This window comes from Pezoporus flaviventris, unplaced genomic scaffold (genome assembly GCF_033815535.1).
Source record: "Pezoporus flaviventris isolate CSIRO_AGI_PZ_B2104156 unplaced genomic scaffold, CSIRO_AGI_Pfla_v1 ptg000007l, whole genome shotgun sequence".
Taxonomy (NCBI): Eukaryota; Metazoa; Chordata; class Aves; order Psittaciformes; family Psittacidae; genus Pezoporus; species Pezoporus flaviventris.
Genome location: NW_026892555.1, coordinates 40,894,784 through 40,918,779, shown reverse-complemented (window position 1 = coordinate 40,918,779; position 23,996 = coordinate 40,894,784). Strand labels below are relative to the sequence as shown.

Genomic DNA, 23,996 nt, shown 5'->3' with positions numbered 1-23,996 from the left:
ATTCCCCAGACACAAATTACTCTATACACAAGCTGCGGATGAAAATCCACAGTGGTCTTTACAAACATTGTAAAAGCTGAAGGTAATTTCTCATTTAGCTCCACAGCTTGCAACCACAATGGCTTGAAGGGCAAAAGGCGGCACAGAAGCAATTTCTGTATTAAACCTGTAAGAATGAGATGGGTTATACACTACAGAACAACTCTGCCTATGGAAACAAATTGGCTGGACTGTGCTCCCATTTTTAGTAGTTCTTTGGAGACACAAGGCTTATGACCCAAACAGCTGGCTATTTATTAGTCCATTTACTTCAAAAAAACACCCCTCCCAAATAGCTTCAGCTAATTTCAACCCAACTTGTCAACAGCTGAAGTTTCAACAAAAGACTCATTTCCCACAGCAAACCTAAACACTGCATGGGCTGGAGTATATATAATTCCTGAAGACATCTCTTTAGTCCATGGCAGATTAAAAAATAAGGGGGTGTCCTCAGCTCACCTGGCCATACAGTGGTAACAGGTATGGCTGCACTGTATGCTAGCTGCCCACTCAAACATACGCAATTCAGTAACTGCCCCATGTAGCTTTCGTGTTGTCCAGTAAAGCTAGCTAAAAGTAAAAGAAATGGGAGTAAAAGGTCATTCACTGCCTCTGGTCATAGCAGTAAGTTCATTCAAAAGCCAACCCTCTTCGTTCATGCTTCCCACAAAACCAACTGCTTCACATGTTATAGTATGAGCAGTGACAAAATACCAGCAATAAAGGCATACAGAGATCATAGTTGGTAGAGTATTACGGGCTTTTCAACCCTAATTAAGTCATACAACCGCGAACCTTACTCCTCCACACTCCCCTGTAATGTAAACCTCACCAGTGAGGCCACAAGTCTCTTTCCTCCCTCCTTGAATTTTCAACTGATTCCATAATTATAAAGATATGCATCTGAATTAGAAAGAGCTGATAAATGCATCTAATCCAGTAATTTGTGGCAACCTTCTAACAGAGACTAAAGTGTAATTTTGAGAATGTTTTTTCTACTAACTTGCCCAAATAATTTTCAAAATAAGCAAAGTTAATTTCAGCTTTACTCAAATATAAAAAAAGACTCCATCATTTGATCAGGAAATTATCTAAAACTTAAATACAAAGATACTGCAAATACAAGGGAGTAAGCAATTTGAAGAATGCCTGCCAGCAGCATCACAAGCCTGTTAGTCTTACAGTATGAAAAGTCCTATCAAGCACATTGTTTCACTATGGAACTTGCCCTAATCAAACCCAAATTCTTTTAATCCTACTTGTCACTATACCAAACAAGTTGATTTTATTCCTATTGCCTTCGGGATATCAGAACACTTCAGATATTCGATTTCCTTCTGTGTTGCACAGTGCTATCTGTGCAACGGCTTATTGCTTTAACATGCAGTATTGACAATCACATCAGCTATCAAGATGAGACAATATATCACAATTTTATTTCTTTTTTTTTTGTTACAGAGTTGAAACTGAACTAAGAAATGCCAAGTGTTCTTTACCATTTGTTTATCTCCACCAAATGGAGAGGGTGTCTTTGCAGACTTTAAAGGTAACGTGAAAAAACTCTTTACTTCATACGATACCAAAAATAAGCAATAATTAATTAAGTGCTGGAATGATGTGGAGAACTTCTAATCACATTAAGTTCTTCAGCTGAACCTGGTATCTTGATTATGAGAGAACCAACTGCCAACAGAACATAGCAACCGAAAATGAGCACTTTTGTTTAAATGAGCACTTGTCACAGGATAAATATAAGCACACACAGATCATGTTTAGAAATGGTCCAAGGTAATCAAGCAGTTTCAAGCGCACAGAACATCTGTTGACCTGATTCTGTCCCTTCCATCTTTTGCATTTTTTTTAATCTGTCCCTCAAACATTTCAAGTTCATCCTCAAAACAGCCATGGTATTTTTATTCCAACTAAATGTAAAAATAAAAAAAAAGTCTGTAGAATTTTAAGAGCATTTCTGTCTGCTGCAGCAACTTACAAAAATTATCAAGTCATAGATATACTGCCCATGATCTTTTAAGTAAGATTCCCCACAGATATCAATAAAATGAAGCATTACACTCTGGTATAAAATGAACATCCATTTAAAAGAAAGCACATAGAGGAAGAACTAAGATTAAAAAGCTTGTTGCTCTTGTATCCATATCCACCAATCTAATACTTGTGTGATAGCAAGACATTAATTAGAGTGAACAGTAAAATAATCTACCCTAACAGCAAGGGTTGTTTTACAGGGGGGTTAATTTGTTGCTCCTACAGTAATACCCACCCAGAGAATGGACCCTTAAATTACTTCAACTCTGAAGATGTACAGGATGCTTCCTGGGCTAAGCAATTCTACCTATACAACCTTCATGAATGCAGGATTTTATCCTGATGTCTCTTCAAGATGAAACTAGGTGCAAATACATACCTGATTCTTTAAAAAGGAACAAGGTCAATTGAAGGGGAAAAAAAAAAAAAAATCAAATAATTTAAAGGAAAACCAATTTTTAATATCCACAGGCCCACGTTTGAAGGAAACAGTAAGATGTTACAAGATGCTTTAAAAAGTACAATATTGAGGAACCACTTAAACAACTTATGTCTGTCTTTTGCTGGGAGAAAAATTAGTTCTTAAAAACCAGCATCAGTCCAACTACATTTACACCTCTGAACCACTACATTCAGACCAGAATATCACCTAACAGTACTCTTCTGCCTATCCCCATGTTTACTAAACACACTTTTATCTCAGCTTGCTGCTTACAGCCCTTAACAGAAAGCCTATTCATGAATTCATACTGAAACATGAATATAAAATGCAAATATCAGAATATGAAAACATTCTGTTTTCCCATCCACACTCCTTCAGTCAGTCAACTCAAACCTTCCAAAAAGGTCTGAAACCTCATTCAGTACCACCAAGCTGCTCCAAGTCATTCCCTCTAGTAAGAGATTCATGTACCTAAATTCAGGCACAAAGGACTACTCTTTAATGATGTGTAAGAAAAGCTTAGCAAGTTAACACATTGGTACTACATTGGAACAAAGAATTTGAAAGCACTGCAACACATACTTCACAAAAAATCATGGAGAAAAAAAGAAAACAAAACGAAACAGGTTTTAACAGATATTCCAAAATAGCATAGTAAATCCAAAGTAAGAACTAATAAAATTAGCTTTACATGAAACTTCCCTTAAACCAAATACATTAATAACTAGACACTGAAATTAATTTGCAAATGTGTAGCCTCTGAAAACTCATAATAGAACATTAAACTATTTATGCTACTGTGACAAAGAAGTAACAATTACTTTTGTCTTAAATTAATATATTGCTCTTCTAATTCTAATATACTGCTGACCAATATCTGATACAAAAGGACTCCTGAAGATAGGGGAATAAGGGAGAGAAAATAAAACTAGCAGATCAGTCTGTAAGTTTCTTACTCTTTTCACCTACAAATCACTGGCCTATCTTTCTAAGACACAGCTACAGCAGCTGAAAAATTACTGTTTCCTGTAGTTATTTTAAGATAAGGACTGAAAAGCCACTCATAATTTAATCTAGAAAATTCAGACTCCTTTGTCCATTTGCACTAAAAAGACAAGCCTCTCAGAGCCTCTGTCAGACAGAGAATCTAATAAATTGGTAATTTTACTCCCAAGTACTCTTAGAACCTATTTAAGTACTGATGCATTTACTGAAAGAAACAGTGAAGAAGTGGTTCAGGTCATTTAGCCAATATTTCAGGTTTTAAACTGACATAAAACTTATCTTCTTTGAGAACCACATACAAAGGTCAATACTCACACAGCTTCGTGCAATACAAGATGCCACAAGAAGATGGAACAGAATAATGAAACGCTTTCCAATTTCTACGCTTTGTTACACTTTCTCCTTTTATTTGACAGCAAATGCTTCAGAACTAGTGTATCAATCGGATTTAAAAGTTGTACTTATATGTTGCAAGAAAAGGTTTTCCCATTTGTTTTGTGATAAATACTTCCCATGTTATATCCTGCCAGTGATGTCTATTTAAGATTAAATCACTATCCAAGAAACTTAAAACCTGCATCAGCTAATAGGGGAACACAATTTCTAAAGACTGTTTTTCCCTATTAAGTGGGACAACAGCATGGCAAGATGGAAAGTTCTTTTTTCCTCTCCATTATCCATTCAGTTGTACTCAAGCATTTTTTCAACATCTTTGAACCAGTCTTTGATTCACATTCAAATGCATATTCAGGGATTGCTAGCACATTTTGTGGAAAAGTCACATTTTACCTATTAGTATTGTTCTGAGAACTTCCGCATCTAAACTACAAATTCTAGAATAAATTAAAACAAAAATATTCAATCTTTCAAAACAAAACAAAGCCTACAATGACAACTTTTAAGTCACCTGTATCTAATTACAATAATATTATTTTTACCAGCACTATAGTAATTTTGCTTCTAACATTCTTTTCAGCTTCCAGGCAGTAAGAAACCTGTACCTGTACTTTGGTTGTATGTGTCATCTTCATTTTTACATAAAATTGCCTTCTATTATATTGTTCTTATGAATAAAATTACTTTCCTGTTATATAACCTCACCCTTTTTATAATTTCTGATAGTCATCACTTTCACTCAAGTGAAACAAACACATTACTTTTTCTTTCTTAAGAAAAACTGAAACACTGGCTTTTAAGATTTATCTCACTCTCCCCTCAACACTGATTTAAATTTGTAAACTTCATTTTTTGCTACTATAGTAGCAAAATGAAGAATTGTACTGAAGGAATACTTTTTAAAGTATATAGGAATATGGGTACAAGAAAAAATTTCTGTCACTTCAGTTTACTGTCAGAGCCCTAATATATCCATGGACAGAAGACTCAAATAACTTATCTGTTTACATAAACAGAGGAGTATTTCCTTTCTTCTTTTACTGATGCAATGTTTTTTTATAGGTCAAAATTGTCATTTTTTTTGAGAAACAGATTTTACAGGAACAAGCATCAAGCGTTGTCTTCACTTGCTTTAATCTAACAGATGCTCGTACTACTACCAAAACTTGTTTCAATAACAGATTTCCAATGAAAGGCAGTCTCCACAGATTTCCAATGAAAGGCAGTCTCCACAATAATGTTACTTATTTCTAAAAGACATTTTATTTATGGTTCTGAGGGGGCAAATATATGTATTTCTGCAACTATCAAATGCTTTAAAAATGCAGGTTTAGTTCCTTCCTAGGTAAGAGTAGATTAAATTGTCATTTTTTGGGCATTCTGGTTTACAAGGTGTAGGACTAGAAATATTACTTCTAATATGTCCAAATTAAAGAAGGAATATTCCAGAAGTTTATCTTCCTTTCCTTTTTGTTTAACATTATCTCTGGCATCGAAGAATCCCACTGGCATTCTTTCAGTCCCTGTGTTGTTCCAGTTAAGACTAAACCTCAGCAAGAATTCATTCACCAGTAAAAAAAAAAAAATTAGTTACACTATTTGAAACTGAGACTAAGTTATCAGTAAGATTTAAAATTAGAAAGTCATCGGTGAACTCTGAGACAGTTTGATTTGCCTGCTTAGACTTCCACTGCAATGATTAACCAGCTGCACAGGAAGGAAGGAGCTTTATTTTCTTTATGTGTATAGAAGGAACTTTCCAACTTTCCATTTCAAATCTGCTTTAACGAAAAGCAAGTGAGCCTTCAAAGTCCTACTAGGAGGCCTGAATTTCAATGAAGACAAATAAATATTCTGTTGGAATATTAAGCATACTGTTTTTCAATGCCAACACAATCTACTACAGGACTTCAGGAAGAAGTTTTACCCGTAACAGTTATCCCGGAAGTAGTACTAGGGTTCTTGTCACTTACCATTGAAGTGGTTTCTTTTGATCCTGAGAAGGGTTGATTTTCTTTCACAGCAGACTTCACCAGCTTACCCAGGTTTGGTTTTTGATAGGGTGCTAGAAGATGGGCAACCTAGCCTTGCCCTGTGGCTCTCTCTCCAAGCTGGATATTCTAGGTCTAGAAGTTGACTGGGAGCAGAAAAGACAACACATTCCCCTTCAATAAACAGGTGAAGCGGGGCCTGGTACTTGCACATATGTGTTTCAGATAATGCCTTCTTAAGGAATGATTTTTTTCCCCCTTAGTCAGCATGCACTCCCTGACGGTTTTAAGAAGAGAGCCTTACACATATTTCAGACTCGGACAACTTTCTTTAGTCTACAGCTAAAATCTTTTCACCTCAACCATGACAATACTTTCAAATTGAACTCCTCCTTTGCTTCTACTGGCAAACATATGTTGTCAAGCAAACCAAGACAGCATTTTACCTCTTAGAATGAACAACTCCACCTCCATTTAGAGGAAAACTATTTTTATAGATTGGTGGGATATGGATACAGATACAAGTGATTACTGGAATCATTTTCTGAAACAGGTATCTGAAAAGCCTTTCCTTCAATGAACAGCTCAAGAGGCCAAAACTGAGAGAAGTCCCGTTTCCAGAGGTAGACAACCCTCCTTTTAAGCACAGAGAGCCTCAAATCCTTCTGGACATGCAATTTTTACACTGCTTCCAGTCTTTGGTCAAGCACCTACCCCAATCATAAGAAAAAAAAAAGTTTTAATTACATTCCAACAGTATTCTTACCGGAATCAAGAAAAAAGTCATTATACCACAAAGCACTGGATCATTCCCCAATAAAAATGGCATCAAAGTAATATTTCAGGCGAATTCATCAGGCGAAAACCCACTTAAAACCATTATGACCCAGCTCCACGCAAAAGTCAGATGCAAAGCCAATGGCCTAGTGCACCAAGCAAAGGAACACCACAAAGATTCAAAACATTTATTTAGGTTGAAGCTCACCCATATGTATGTACCCATAAGATTAAACACGTTGTTTGTTTCAAAAGAAGATGGCCGAGAGTATTCAGACCAGACTGAAGAACATTATATACTGAACAAAGAGTGCTGGGAAGTGGCAATGCAAAGTTTTACACAATTCCCCATCCACATAACTTCCCTAACTGCCAGGAAAACTGAACGTGGTCTATGCTCCTTCTGTCCCCCCACATGCCTCATTAGAAGCTGCTGGCAAGTTTAAGACATTCTTCTCCCATCACACACACACACATCATTTTAGACAATTAACTTCATTCATACCAGTCAGCCACATAAAATCTATTTTCAAACAGTAAAGACACCTGCTAGGTATACACCAGAATTCAACAGCAGACAGACACAACACTCCCTTTAACTTCAGTGGTCTTTTGTCCAAATACTAAGCTGACCAAACCAGCAGTTAAGTTCAGATGCCACAGTCGACACAGTTTTGGATAAATATTTTTTACTCATAAATGAAGATGCAGGAAAAAGTTACTGAAACAAGAATCTAAATCAGACGTACTGACCCTGAGCACATTACTTTGAGAGGCAGATTAAAAGTGAAGACATGATGTATAAGTTTGCTTATATTAGAATATACAAAGACCCCACCACAGAAAAACCCACACATCATCTTCATTAGCTACATTAAAATACAGTATTTACAATGAAAGCAGTTAGAATCAGCTGTGCAGACAAGTTACAAATCCCTCCAAACCGCAAAATTCAACCAGCCAATCAGTATCACATCAGCTGTAGTGCAGCTCCTACCGAGTGGATTTGTATCAAAAAGCGCATTCACAGAAGTATAATTTTTGTTAGGCTGGTGAGGGGGACGCTTCTGTAGCCATTGCTTAGTATTTCGGTCCTGTAAGGAAATGGTGAACTGTTAAACATCATATACCAAGATGTAACATACAAATGAAGCTTAGATCATATTAACCAACCTGCTGACTTCTCCTCCTCATTGCAATAGCGCTGTAAAACTAAAGAGCAATTTAACTATCACTGCAAACAGCACACAGCATTTGTAACAGTCCCCAGGGCTGATATTTGCTAAATCAGAGTAAAATACACCACCTGTCCTTTAAGAGTATTTAGATCATTTACTGTGTATGATCAATTCTTCAAACACCATATACATGCAACTCATATACATCACTTCTGCCAAGTTTAGCAACCCCAGTGCTCTGATACTCATTTTCAGAAACATCCTAATCAGATTTTGCTTAAACAATAGTAACATTTCCTTGCTACCCCTTCACTCAATTTCCATGTCTGCACATAAACGTATCACCAGATTGGAAAGACATTTCAATCAAAACCATCTTTTTGTATGCCTTGTAGACGAACTTACAGGAATGCAGGAGTACAGGAACTGATCAGCTAGCAAACAGATCTAACTTAAAAGAGCCACTACTGCAATATTATTAATGATCATAAGTAACCACATTTCACACACTTTTTTTAAAGATGGATTAGATGAAGTACATCATAAAGCTCCTTACTGAAGTAATTTTTATTTATTCTAGCTTCTGTTATGTATTAAATTCATCTAACAAGTGCTTTTATAAAAATTAAAGTAGCAGTAATGAAACATACGTATTTTCTCTTACATAATTTTATGTTTGAAACAGTACTAAAATCACCTACTCAGTACCGTAAGCACAGAATTTAATTCAGATACAGATAACAACAGGATGATAATTTTCTGTTACTCAGGAGCATTAAGGAGTAAGGCCTGTGGTCAGACCACAGCTCCCAAAGTTCAGGGTATGGAAAAAGCGGATGGAACTCCAGCCAACATAACCAAGAGTGCAGCAGCTCATAAAGCACATCAGAGGTAAAGGCATAGAAAGAATTGTCTCTGCTGCCTGCTGAGGAGGAGAGGAGGCGTACAACACGCAATTCTTAGGCTACTACAGTGCAAAAGCTTTTCATTTTCAGAAGCTACCTTATAACCACTGTTGGAGAACTTATCGCCTGTAAGGGGAAAAAAGTCTTTACAGAGAACAGCTCTTGCTTTTCCTTTCAGAGAGGCCCAAGATCCAGATTCTTACTGGCCAGCTTGAAACTAATAACAAAAAATTGTTAAGTAGAACAAATAAGGTTCAAAGCCCTGTAACACAGAAGTAAAAATGAGCTGTGTATGAGAATAAATTAATGCCTGTAACTCCATGTTTTCAGGTAATAAACATGAAGACAAATCAGATAAATTCACTCAGGTCTACATCAACAGTTACAGGTTAGAAAAAGTTAATTCTTTACCAAAAGATGATGTACAATTATATAATAAAAACCCATATAGATACAAATAACTCTATACATGCAGAGACACCGATGTACTACATCATTCTCTTAAGTATGTATATACATATGCATGTACATGCATATACATACACATGCCAATTTGTACATACCGGTTTTGTTAATTATTACACAGCAGAAATGCTCCCACACTTCTAGAGTGCTGTCTTAAGCACTTACCTCATCAACTAGTGCCACAAACTGGAAGCTTTATGTTTTGGTGGTGTGATGCTATTCTCCCCTCCCTAAACTCAAGTAATGATACATTCAGTTTACAATCAAAAACATTGCTGCAAAGTGAACTAGACAAATTAGATACTTACTTATCAAAACTATCACTGTATTTTATGAAGCTCTCCAGCTTTTCCTTGGCATATTCTACCACATCTGAATGAAGCTCTATTCCATGATTTATCCCAAAAGGTCCTGTAAATAAAAACAGCAGGGTATTTTCCATTGGTTTGGCTTGTCTGTTTTTTTTTTTTTCCCCTTTAAGCACAGCATGACTGAATAGAACAGTATAATACTTTTCATCTGTGAAAGTACTAACATCACGTAAAACACACGAGCTTCCAAACACCACCAGACAGTTAGTTTTTGCATCTGAATTACCAAAGCTTACGAGGAAGGTAAAAGGCCAAAGATCAATGACAAAACAGGGACAGAACTGTGGTAAAACAATTCTATAGAATGAATTTTCTTCATAAATATGCAGGGGTAAAGTCTGAGAAACTTTCAACAGTTTTAGTCAGAATACAGCATTTTCAAATTATAATTTAGTCTGCAATTGTGTCTTCAGATTTTGAAGCTTTATGATATCAAAATTCACATCTTTTGACAATTTGGGAGACTGGGTATTATAACTCTTAGCCACATTTGCTCTTCTATTTTGTAGGTTCCAAAATCAGAAGTCTGCTCCCTGTTTACTTATATAATTAATTTCCATCTAGAACACTGAAATTTACTACATGATGTTCACTCATCACAACTGTAACATTGTTTTCCTTCAACTGATCCAAGTGTATTTCCAAATCAATTAGCATGCCAATAGTTAATGCTATTTTTTCAGAAACAAAAAAAAAAATGATGACAGTATTATGAGGATTAGCCACATCAGAAGGAAACTGAATCAGATAGTCACGTTTGCTGTGGGGATTCTATATTTAACATGCACAAGTAGCCCAGGGACTTTAGTCACTGGAGCACAGAATTGGAAAAGGGAAGAAGAGAAAGTAAACATTAGTAAGAGGAGACAAACCTTCTATTTATAGCCTCTACAGCATTTTAAAGCTTTCCTAAATATTTAGCTCAAAGATGTTACTCCAATCAAAATTCAATTTGTCTTTTCTAGGACACATACTAATAAAACAGACTTAGGGTTACTGAGAAAGCTTTCATTTTACTGCAAGAAAGAAAATATTGTATGTCACTAAGCTGATGAATAACTGCAATTCTTAACATAGCATAGTACATTTTCTACTAGGTGAAATAAAACCAATCCACTAGGTTACCATAGACAGTGCTTATAAAAGCTCTTTGTTGGCAGGCAAGAGATCATCCAAGAAATATTCTTAGAACTTGTGAAAACAAGTACCTCCTGTTGACACTCACAGCTACTGTAAATTTAGTTTATTATCTAACACATTCAGAAAAGCATTAAGATACGTGATTATTTCCTAGCTGTTTAATTATTTACTTGCATAGTAAAAGCCTATGAAGTTTCTAAGCAGTGGTTAGTTTTAGAGCACGCACCAGCATCCAAAGCACTTTAATTAAAAAATTATTGCCATTAATTTAAAATTAATTTAAAAAATGAAACAACATCATCCATCCCAAAATTCACATACACATTATTTTCAAGACTCAATTTTGAAAAACAAAGAACTAAAAACCTGTAAACGTCAGTTGCTCCAACAGCTCGGAATTAAATCGATGAATACAAGACACCACATAATGATACACCATAGTATTTGTAATTTGAACAGAAATACAATAAACATGTTCTCTTTTATCAGGAAAAAAATTACAGCTGTACATTAAGTAAAGGGTCAACTAGTCTTAAAGTGTGAAACCAACTTCTCTGCTACTGTCTTTTGTCAACTGGCTTCTTTCAGCATAACAAGCTAAAAACTCTACCATCTAGTCAGAACCACATTTCCATTTTTACAATACCAGCAACAGTTAATTTAATCTTAATGGAGTGGAGGAGGTTTTTTAGTATGTTGCTATACTTACTGTTTACCAGTTTTGAATTATTTGCTAATTTAATCTAGTCATTCTGACAGTGCCAATGTGGCAGAAATACTACTATGTTGTCAAATTGAAAGATACCCAACTACTATCAAAACCCACATGGTTCTGTTACTAATTGCAGCATACACTGAAATTGGTTTAAGAAAACGTGAACTTTTAAAAATACCTATAGTTTGTCAGAAAATTTCATCTGCTTTTTTGTGTGCGGTTGTTGTTTTTTTTTTTTGTCAAAACAGCTGTTCCCTGGTTTAAAACTTACACTAAAATGATTATATGAAACTAGTAATTTTATCAAATGCAGTAGGGTAAGAAAATAAAGGCACACAAATAGTCTTTATACCTTCCATGTCTCACCCTAGCACTCAAACCACATTATAATACCAAGTAGACTTCGAAGACTAGGTACAGCACTACAGAAACATGGAAAGTCTACTTCTGCAAGTAGCTGAGCAGCCGCTTGCTCCAGGCTCCTCTGCACTGCTAGAGAAGTAAAGGCACCTGAGCTGGCTGTGTGGGAATGTCTGCAGCGTAACTGTGCTCCTCAAAGGCTGTCAGCCAATCTCACCCTCTGCAGAAGACAAGTCTTTTCCTGTTTAATTTCTTCAACTCTGCATAGAATATTCTGAAGGACAGGAATTCTGCTTGATAAGGAGGTCAAACCAAGAAGCAGTCAATAGTAACCAAGAGCCACTCAAAAGTTGTCAGATTATTACACAGGTACAACTGCAACATATAAGGCACTTTTTCTTTTTTAAACATCATAGCTAAGAAAGAATAATGCACTAATAAAGCTTTCCACATGACAAAGAAATAAATTAATACCATTACTTGCTACCCTGAGCAAAGACTTTAGAGAAAAAAAAAGCAGCAGTATTTACTAATTATTTTAATAATGGAATAGACTGCTGAACTTAGAATCTTACAATCTAATTAGAAGTAACTACTCCTAAACACAAGTAATCTTGAAAAGGGCAAAAAAGCACTAATAGAACAGTTTTTATTCATTTATTTTTACCTAGGAATAAATACAATTCCTGTTTACACAAGTAAACAGTGGAATCTCGAACTGATCGGTATTAACTGAACAAAAGACACTGCTGGAGATGCCAACAAATCACTTCTGCGATATACTACTAGGGATAATTTCTACTCTTTAAAAAATAAGAACAGATGACAGAAAGTAACTAACTGAAAATTAACAAACCAACTCTTCACACCTCAGCTGTGTATATAAATACAGATGTAAAAACTTCTACAGTACCTGTCAACACAGTTTCTGCAACTAAGGAAATATGAAAACTCCATGTAATACAGTCAATAAATTTACACATATCAAAACTACATACTAAAATAAATGAAGTTATTTCATGTAATGAAATTAATTTGTAAAAAAAACTATTTATTGGTAAATATGCTTTGTATTTTAAATATACTTCTCAAATTGTTCCTTTATGCCTTTTCCTTTTAAACAAAAGGACACTTTCCACTCAAGTAAGAATTTTAGACTACAGAAAGGCAAACAGGAACAGATAATGTCTTCCAAAACACTCCATGAATTATCACTGAACAACAGTGTCAGCAAACAGCCTGTAGATAACATACAGTATCTTAACAACACATCTCAAACATCTAGTCCTAGGTGTAGTACTGTCATTTTTAAAGAAGAGAAAGTGAAGTTTTAACGGACTTGTATAACCCTGTATAGTGGAGGAACAGTGTATTAAAAGGTTGAAGTTACCTAGTATTAATCCCACCATTGTACTCAAGTATCCGGTTCCACTACCCAGATTTAAAAATGACAATCCAGGCTGAAGCTTCAGCGCTTCCATGACTTCAGAATAAATGCAGGGTGCTGACAAGTGTATATTTCCATGCTTCCAGGCCAGGTCTTTATAAGCATTGTCCCTGTGTCCTTCCAGATAATAATCACCACGATCAATTGCTCTGAAGGCTTGCTCCACACTCTCAGTGCGAATGTACTGAGCTTCTTTCAAGTTATCAATTAAGTCATCGTTGTCTTCTCCAGCACTCACAGCTCCACCCATGCCGAATTTCTATGATAATTCAATTAGTTTGCAAAATACATTAGGAGAAGAGTTTTCCCAAAAGTGGAAGTACGTAACGGATTCTCAGTTCTTCTTTCAGAAGCACATCACAAATGAATCCTGGAAAAGATATGTTTACATAACTTGAGTTTCAAAAGAGAAACAAACCAACAACTCTTAGAAGGTGATGAAATATTATTAGTATTGGATCATTTTACAAAGCAGAACTACTAAAAGTCAGGACAGATAGTATTTAATCAAAATTCTGCCCTTCAATCCAACATTTTTGAGCTTGGTTTTATTCTGTCCACACAGGCTACCTACATTAGCACTGGTAATGCAGCCTAAGTGTTTACACAGACACTAAAAATACTACAGAGCTAAGAACCACATGTATTACATATATCTGGGGGAAACAGCAACTACCTTTGGACTAGCTGTAGTCCCATTCTGAGAACTAAGTGTCCAATAGCACGTGGGAGCATGTATCAACTTAGCTACATTTGAAAGGAACTGGATTTATATGCTCCGAAATCAACCCTCACTGGGAGGCAAAGCCAGGTGAGTAGTGATGTCCAGGAAATGCTTCTCAGGTGTTCAATTCTGAGTTGAACTAGAATACCAGTGCAGACACAAACCCACATTACTCTGTTCCGGGTTCAGCACAGGAAATCCCTCTGCACACTTGAGCTCCTCTTGCTTGCAGTATTCACTAGGAGAGTACGAATTCCTTAAGTACCTACAAGTTTTCAAGAACTTGCTGGCACTTAAGAGCAAGTTTCATGAATTCCACACGGCATATTCACTTCAAAGTTATTCCTTCAGAACCGTATTTTATCTGCAGTTACTACATTATTAATTACTAAACACCTAAAATCCAGATGTTAAAATCCTAATGTTGCATGAATTATCAGTAAAATAGCAACAGAAGACTGGAAGAAAGGAAAAGAAAGAAGTTTAATCCACCACTTCTAGATAAATAGAGTACCCATACTGAGACAATTTTTAACATTAATTACAAAGTCAGCTTAGATAGCCAAAGAAAAGCCCATCATGAGCCTGATGCACGCTCCAGGTAACTTTGTTAAAGAAGAAAAAACACAAGTACACAAGTACGCATTGATGAGTATCACCTTTGAAATAAATTCCCCCTGCCTCTTCAAACAAGCATATTTCACCAAGGACTTTATACAAACGCAATCTTTTATCCGAGAACACTCTAAGGCAATTAAGCAAATTCCTGTTTTGTACATGCCTATTTTGTGCAAATTTGTGAGTCAGGAACTCACAAACACAATCCAGATGCACAAGCTCATTTAAGTTATCAGAATGAAGTCAACTCCCAATTTTACACTCTGGGGATCACTGCAACACGATTTTCACACTTGACACCCTAGTGTTCCACAGCAGACAGTAGGCCTGTGTATGCTTAATTGCGTAAGAACATCTCTTCTAATTCTGAAAAAAAATGAAGGACAGTTTAGACAGAAGTATGGAACTTGAGGGAGAATTTTAAGTTAAAAAAAAAAGAATTAAAAAAATAATTAAAAAATTTACAAATGTATTCCAGGCCTTCTTGTCTGCATTTGCATCACACCTAAAAGCTCAATCAACTACTGAACCAAGTGATACATAGCAAGTCCTACAGTGACTAAAGCAAGAGATTTTGCAACAGAATCACCCTAAAAAGGTTCTTTATTGTTTTGAGAAATGTTTGGGAATAATTTTAACTGAAAAAGTAAATGCAAGAACTGAATACTTTGAGACTAATGCTGCAGCTCCATTTGAAAAACAGGAATACCCCTTCCAGCCCTACCTGCAGAATGCATTCACCACCACGCACCAGCAGATGGAGAACTTCACCAACTATCCGCACTCAGCTGGTGAGCAGACATAGACAAACCCCTCAGACGTGAAAAGTCTGTTCTTCCAACCTAAAACTTTATCGTTTCCGTCAAATAATGTCTTTATGGGAAAGAAATTTTATGTGAGATTACCAAATAAAATTTACTAATTTGAATATAGCCACTACACTAGAAGAGAATTAACTTCTTCAGATATTTTGTAATTTTAAATTCCTGGTACTGTCTGTCAGCTAAAGTTTTTGCGGTATCACAAGATTCTCTGCTGATGACACCCACCAAGCATTTCACCTTCTTTAATGGTTATCACGCAGAATCTCATGCAAGAACAGAAAACATCTGGTATGTAGGCAGCATGACACTGTGGAACGTTGGTGAGAAAACAAAAGCCTCCTCTCTAGAACAGTATGCTTATACAGCAGAACAGTGGCTAGTTGAAAGAGCAGTTGAAGTTTGGGTCTTACTCTGGATACACTGCTCCTGGCTGGAAAAGGTGACATTATTTAGGCAGTGATACTCTTTGCTTTTTAGGTATCTTGCTTTTGGCTTTCTTTCACTAATCAACAGTGGTGCTCTACAGCTATACGATACAGCAAAAATGCTACTTCAAGTGGAAGGTGGTGTTAAAAAACAAAACATCCTAGGAAGTTAAAGAAATAGCTTCTAATGAAAAGTGATGGCCTGTACTGCACATAAGTATTTTTTTTATATTTTACTTTCCTTCAATGCTTTTATGTTTCTAAACTTTTACCTTATGAAAGTAAAATACCTTTAAACAGACACAACAGATGAATTAAGTCAGATACATTTTCTACTGTTTTAAATACACATAAGAAACCACCTCACAAGCTATTTTAGCACAGCCAGAGAAAAAGGACAAGTTAATCAAAGCTTTTCTTGTGACAGCTGTCCCAGGACCAAAATAAAGAGAGCAGAACATACTAAGATAAAACTTCTACATAGCTGCTTCACAGAGGGCATCCTGTTAAGTTTATGGATACCTAAATTCAATTCACGAAGAGCACAAGCAGCATTCTGATGCATACTACACCAAAAGCTATATAAATTTCAGAAGACAGGAAGAGCGCACAACAAAATACAGCAACTACCTTTAGCCTCAGGAGTCTCTGGAATAAAGAAGCCAACAAAAATGTACTGGTTAGGAATTAAAATTCCAATACAGTCTTGAATAAAAAAGTTCATTCACTGATAAAAACCAATTACAATTTAAAAACCCTGTTCATGCTATTCATGATTTTTTTACATGTTGAAACACTTCATCTTGCAGTTTATGTTCACAATAAATATTAAATGCCACACTTTCCAATTCCTGCAAAAATCCACAGAACTGTATCACAACTCTGACCTGTTTCTGACCTAACTTGTAACCAATTTTAATTCCTTATCATAATTTCTGATATATTTTTAGTACCGTCACTTTAATCGAACAGCTATCCTTTAGCTATGTGAATCTATTTCCCAAGCTACACAAAACTCCAAGAAGTTAGCAACCAGATATAAGGTTTGCCAAGTGTTTTTCTGCCATCTCTCAAAGGAGCACAAGTTTTGCATGTTTCAGAATTTTTACAACTACATTTGCTCTTCAAGTTAATTCTTTAGGTCACTAAGGACTTCCACACTCTCTTAAATACAGACTGAATACCATACTAGCAAGGTATCCAATTAATCTGACAGACAAAACCTTGCCTCTGCTAAATCCACACAATGTCAAGTATCTTACAAATACAGTATCTTGAGATACTGATACATCCTGACTCCACACAGATCACTCCTTAAAAATACAAGTTATTTGAAACTACTAACTTGACTTTTATGTTGCTTCAAACTATTAAAAACAGAAGAAAAAATATAATAAATGGGATCAGACATATTTCCAGTCTCCTCCTCAGAACTATTTTCACTAAGGTACCAGCCTGGAGCACACCACACTGAATCAAGACTGCAATACATTATTTTAAAACTCAGATGACATACAAAATTGCTTGGTGAACCTTCCCCTTTAACCCAGGAAGGAGAAGAGACAACAATACATCAGTGAGCTATGCATTAATATAGACATAGGAGTCAGCTGTTAAGTTTCCCCCAGAAGGGATATTCTGTTACTGGCAATAGGATGGAATTAATCAAAAATACACACAAGGGGCTGAAACACTTTAGTTCATTTAACAGTTTCAGTTTACTCATAGTAGAAGTCAGCAACATCACTCTGATCAGGAAAGGTTTAAATTTTCCAGGCCACCAACCAAGTGTTAGACCTCCTTCTGTTCAGACTCAATTTGTGCCACTCCAGCAGCTGTAATGAACTCAAGATCATGTTTTACCTGTCCTTGTCCCATCCACCAACTCCTACAACAAAAGGACTCAAATTTTACTTTAGCTTCCCCTTTCCTCCAAAGTACTGTAACAGTGCCACACCAAGAAGAAATTCAACTCCAAGCGAAACAGCCAAGTGTAAGATTTCAGCAGGACCTCCTGAATAAACAGAATGATTACTATCTGAAAGTAAAAGAGAAATGGTAACATTAACTTCACCAGGCAAAGACTAGAGAAAACCAAGATCTGAAGTGTGTGTTGGACTAACTGTGGTAGGTGACTACAAAAAAATCAGACTACTGTGGGACACCAAGGTATGTCAGCACAAAGCATTTTTAAACATTTTTTTAAACTTTCATATATTTACCTCACTGCTGAACTGCTACTGAAGGCAACAAAAAGTAAGTGCTTTGGAAAATTAGATACTACTTGAACTGCCTTCTCTTTCACAGCTATTTGTTTTGTCACTCCAAACAGTTCAAAAAAAGAAAAGGAAAACTGTTGTTTTTAGGATATAGTAACATACTACTTGGTGCATTAAGGAAAACTCTATTGGAAGTGCATGTTCTTTGAAGTCTATAGACTCACTCAGAAATATTCACTTCTAGCCTACTGCTCAGTGGATCATTTCAAGAAGCTCTTCAAGTTAAACAGAAACAAGTACAAAAACAAGTACAGTCAGCTCTCTGATGTAATGCACTCCACAAAGCATACTTCAAGGTTCTTTGTAATATAGCAATGGAACAAGGAACAGACCAGAAGATTAACGTTAAGCCAAATGAATGTAAACAGCTACAACTACTGACTTAACCTGAAATGCATTGACCTACTTGGGCAGAAAATGTTTGTCAAGTCTGATGATCCTCCTGTTTAGGCGTTCAACAGCTGTTTATACAAGATTCCAGGTGTGTGCTTGATCTCACTCTTCCTCCACATCCAGTCACCTGAACACACCAAATAGCACACGTAGTACTAGATTACTCTCAGAAGATTCACTGAAGTTTACAGCACTCCACAAATAGCAGAGTCACAAACAGCAACAAGCACATCAGCACAAATTGTGTGATCAAATGACCTTGACCTCGGTTGTTATACAAGGGTGTAATTTTTGGACTAACCTTGCAGAATGTCTATTGAACCTTTTGACTTTTTTCCTTACCTTTTAAGAACAAAAAAAACTAAAAAAAAAAAAAAAAGAAAGAAAAAAAGACAAAAAAAAGACAATTCACAGATACATTCCTTTCCCAGTCTGTTTTCTTCTGCACTGGATTTGCTTTTCTCGTCTGAAATTCTATCTAGCCTCTTCACATGATGGTATGGATTGAAAGTTGAAAGGAGTATTTTCTGTATACCAGTTCCATATGCTAGACCTGTTTTCAGGTACACTGATAAAGACTTCAAAATTCATCGCCTTTTAATACAAAGCAAAGAATCCTACATACCTCCTTCTAATGCATAGCTTAATATCACATCTTGACTTAGTCCTCCTTACTGCTTTGGATCTGAGCAATCAAAACATGTTTGCTGAGCTTCCCAGGCTTCAGAAGCAGTCTTGCCTTCAAAGTTTCCCACCTGTGACACTACATAAATGTGTTCCAAATGCCTACTTCCAAAGAAAGAAATAAAAGAGTTCACCATTTCCACCTGAGATAACTAGAAGCATAGTTTGAAACCTAGAGTACAGGACAGTTTCTGAAATTTAAAGGTATACTCAAGCAGCCCTATTCTCTCAGAGAGCAAGTCCTCAGCTGCCGTCTCTATTTAAAGCTGTGCTTATGATTCTCCAACAGCTGCCTCTATAATAACCACAGACTCAGCTTCAGTGTTCACATCCTAGAATGCCCTCTGGGCCACTAACTGACCCTTCTTAATCATACCCTGCAAAAACTCCATGCTGAGAGACAGGAAAGCTGTCCCACTGCCCCAGTTTACTGACTCATGAGTTGACAGTGAAGAGTACCTGTTGGCCTTCTGAACAAAATTATTCCTCTTCTCCCCTCAAATACATGAGAACTTTGGGATTTTCATAGGTACAAGTATTATGAATCTAGTCATTCTTGTTACAAAAAGATTTACATTGGGAACAAGCACAGAAACACTGTCTTCTTGATTTGCTACTACCTAATTTCATGGTAAGTTTTAATTCAGCCAGTATCTGCCTTAGTACATTTGTTAAGAAATGCTCCCATCTGAAAAATGAAAAAGCCTCCATGGATGAGAGGCTGATGAGCTGATAGACAGCTCCAGAATACTCTGATTAGCCCACCTTTGCTAAAGTATCATGAGATTTTAAGCACCTGACATTATTAACATGTGCAGACTTTAGTCTGTGAGGCATAAAGTTTATCCATTACTGATGGGCAATACTAATAACCAGCTCCTCCTCAGTCCCTAGAACCAGTTCCTCATCATATTCTGAAGCAAATAAATGGAAATGCTGATAATAGCCTTTTATGTGCTTTGAAAATCATTTTCCAAAGCAGCAAGATACTGCGAGCTAGTATCATCAGAAAAACAACTAAAACTTAATGTGTTAGTCTAGTGATACTCTCTGTAAGATTTAAAAAACAAAACCTTCAAACACAAAAACATGGATTATTTTAAGAATTTCAGAGAGCAGTGTTAACTGCTAACAAAAGTCTGCATACCTGACTGACAGTGTCTATTGCAGCGTATGACGCAGCTTGAGTGGTGGAATTAGACAGTTCCTGCTCGTAATACTTGAGCTAAGCTGCATAGCATGTTTTTTTTTCCAGTGACAGATGTTAACAATGCAATAGTTGCCACTCTCTTGCTTATCATTAGAGGCCAGCTATATGCAAATTAGTGATTACATCTCAAGAGGCTGTATATACGTATACCTTTATGAATGAACTGTGTACCTTATAGTACAACTATAGATTTTAATTTTTTCTACCCACACCAGTCGAAAACATTTGGTGGTGCTTTATCTGTAAGACACTACATAAAATGGTCTCATCTCAGGGTAGCCCAAAGTGGCTTAGTAACCTGTCAAAGTTTCACTAAAAGAATCTCATAAGCAAACGATGCCAGCTTTACCCAATGTCCAACATAACAGAAGATCCCCATCCTTCCTCTAACAGCAGTATCTGTGAAAGAACCTGGCAGTCTTCTTATAGCACACATTTTAAAGGTCTTGGCTCCTCAGAGGTGTGCCTAGAGCTCTGTCTATTCCCAGGCTACAACTATTTTAAGTCTGTCCAGTATAAACTAGTCAGAATATTCCTTTATCACAGACTGGCTGAGAGAAAGGTAAAAGATGAGAAGCTTCTCTATAGACACAGAGAAAAAGAGCAGTTAAAAGGTAATAGCAGCTGCTACTCTATCAAGCTTAAAATATCAGGACTTCATAAGACAGGTATGAATCAGTGATGCTTAATAGATACAGATGTCTGATATTCACCAAGTTTGTACTGTGCACCTGTTTTTTTTCAGAAAAGAAACTGTTGTCTGTGCACATATTTCACAGGAATCAGTGAGCTAAAGAGTGACCAGACTGCAAAACTGATTGCCACAACACACAGCTTTGTACAAGAGTATTTAACAGAATACTCATTTCAAGCAGGTTTATATAAGCCATTACAGTCATATGTTAAGCACTGGAAGTGATGTTTAAAAAAAAAAACAAACCCAAGCCTTAAAATATCTAATGTGTTTAGCCTGAAAACGCAAAAGGCATGCAATTAACAAACATTTCTGCAAATTTTAACATTATGCTAATCGTCAGCAAACAAAGACACCCTGACATAAAGAACAAGCCAAGTATTCAGTATTTTTGAAAGAAAACCTGTTTCTTCTTCAGGAAAGGCTTAATAATTTAGTTTGTGATGACCAGAAGGTAACAAACCACAGTAAAATATGATACTCCTTTACTTTATCACCTTCAGAGAGTAACCAGTAACAAGGGAGAGAGAATTCTCTTTTATAATGAAATACAAAGCAAGTTTAGTACAAGAACTGAAGCATACTTTCCTAACCTTTACCACAAACGTAGTTTCTGCAGCTACAGTTCTTAAGTAGATCCAGTCACATTTCATATAATTTTCTGTAGGCAACATGTGGCCCATGACAAAATATTGACTATTTTAACCAGTGCCAAAGTTCAAAAGCTTACTGCACACAAACATTTCAAGTTCTTTAAATAACTTGCTCCCAGCAGCAACAAAACAACATATGCCTGTTGCCTTTAGCAAAAGAAAACAGAAATGAGGTCAAGTGTAAAAATAGAAGATACTTACATTCCTGACACTTGAAACCTCATCTCAGAGCTATGCATTTACTGCAGTCTCTACAAAAAAAAAAAAAAAACCACAACAAAACACCAGGGCCAAATAAACAAAAGTATCAACCAACTTTATCAAGTTCCCAGTGCTGTAAAACCTTTGGATTTTATGCTCTTTAGAGATATATTTAAAAACATCAAAATAGCATGCAATAAACGCAACAAACAATTTTTAATATTGTATTATCAAAATATTTACTTTCAGCCCGAGAACCTCAACATTTATTTATTATCCATTCTCTTATAAAAGTAAAAAAAAAAAATAAATAAAATCAAGTCCTGATCCTGTTTACTAGTTTCTTTAAATAGTACAGTGCAACACAGCAGTATGCTTTGGAGAAGTTATTTTATTACTTGGGCCTGTAATCCTCAAGAGAGAACAATGAGTAGGCCAGCCTCTCTTCCTCAGAACCATGACAAAATTATTTTACTGATGCAGCTCTCCAGAAGCATCATGCTGGATTCACCATTTCTTTCAAATGTAATTTCTTTACTAAAACACCGCACACTAACAGTTACTTTTATCTTGTCAAAGAAAACAATTAATATCTACTCGCACTTTTCTTTTTAATCCCCAAATCCTGCATATCGCCAAGTATCTTACACTTTAAGGCCCATGTCATTACCTGCCTCATTGTCCAGACATACTATAAATCCATAAACAGCATGCCCTAAAGTGATGTGACCTTGTCCATAAACCCCTATTTCTTAAGATGTCCAACGCTTACTTTGTGTATCAGAGATTAACTATCCCTTCATGATTCTTACCAAAAGTGACGGTTTATCAAAACTTTCAACGTACAGATGAACGTATGTTCAAGTATGTTTCAACGTACAAGTATGAGCTAAATCTACTTTTAAAATCTACCAATGGAGTCCCTATACAGTTGCAAGAAGGTTATAGTATTAACACTCTTACCAAAGCCTGTTATCAAAGCCTGTTCCAGAAACATACATGCAATCATTCTAGCATTCTCCCAGTTCTTGCTGCTATTAAAATACATTACTTTGCAGTAACATTTCAGAAGTATTGAGTTTCTAATAGTATCACTTTAATTCACACCTCTGTGGCTCACCAGTAACTTCTGCCATGCATTTTCAACTGGCCTTGCAAATGATTAAACAGATTATTTGCTATCAAAGTTAACCCTATTAGATTACACAATAAAAAGCTGTTCTGCACACAAAAAGGCGCAGAGGGTCACACTTGAGGGTGGGGGGAAACCACCAAAACACCCTTGCCACCTGCTCTGAGGACGATCGCAGGGGAACTATGGGCTCTTCCCATACCCCCATCATCACTGGCCTTCTCCAGGGTATTTTTCGGATTGAGACTGCTTACAGGGCTACCAGATTTATCACAGGGTGCAGGGGAAAAGCATGTTGGGATTGCACAAATCTTGTTATAGGATGCTCAGGGGAGAAACCAAAGGTGAGGGAAGGGAGGAATCAAAATGACTTGGGAGAGAAACAAGCATGGGAAAACAGACAATGGGGACAAGAAAGGCAGACCACCTGTGAACAGGTTGTAGGTCAGTATGCATGCCTAAACTGTGCTCCCCTCTGAATCACTGCTCTGTCCTGTCTGTACGTTAGTTTCCTTCCGTAACTCTTTCCCTGGGGCTCTCTTCAGGGTATATGCGCATCTACAAGGCAAGTAGTCCATGGATCACAGAGGCCTGAGTACAAACAACAGTACAGGTGAGCGTTTGCAGGTCAGGATGTGATAGCACAGAGTACCAAGCTCGACTACCAAGCAAACCAACAGTGTGGCCTGGCAACCAGGAACAGGGCAGACTGTCCAAGTGTAGCAACTGAAGGAATTCGCTGCTGGAAGAATAGGTGGGTCCAAGCGAGCTGCTGGACAATCTGTGGTGTTTGAGATTACTGGCTGAGTGTGAATGTATGCAAGCATGTACACGAGGCAATGGGGGTAAAGGAAGCCAAGGGCTAGTTCTGAGGCAGAAAGA

The 23,996-nt window shown here is 36.5% G+C and overlaps 1 protein-coding gene across 2 annotated transcripts in view; it reads right to left on the bottom strand.

Annotated features, from left to right (window-relative positions):
• The window catches only part of PCMTD1 (protein-L-isoaspartate (D-aspartate) O-methyltransferase domain containing 1), a 43,408-nt gene that overhangs the window by 10,962 nt on the left and 8,450 nt on the right, over positions 1–23,996 (bottom strand). Inside the window, exons 2-3 of one of the 2 annotated variants that reach the window (XM_061448511.1) lie at positions 13,221–13,647; positions 9,553–9,655 (exon numbers count right to left, since the gene is read on the bottom strand). In XM_061448511.1, coding sequence (XP_061304495.1) covers positions 9,553–9,655; positions 13,221–13,527 — 410 coding nt within the window. In that variant the 5' untranslated portion in view covers positions 13,528–13,647. Of the gene's footprint in view, positions 1–5,901; positions 6,044–9,552; positions 9,656–13,220; positions 13,648–23,996 lie in introns of those variants that run through there. The other variant, XM_061448512.1, reaches the window with a different exon arrangement.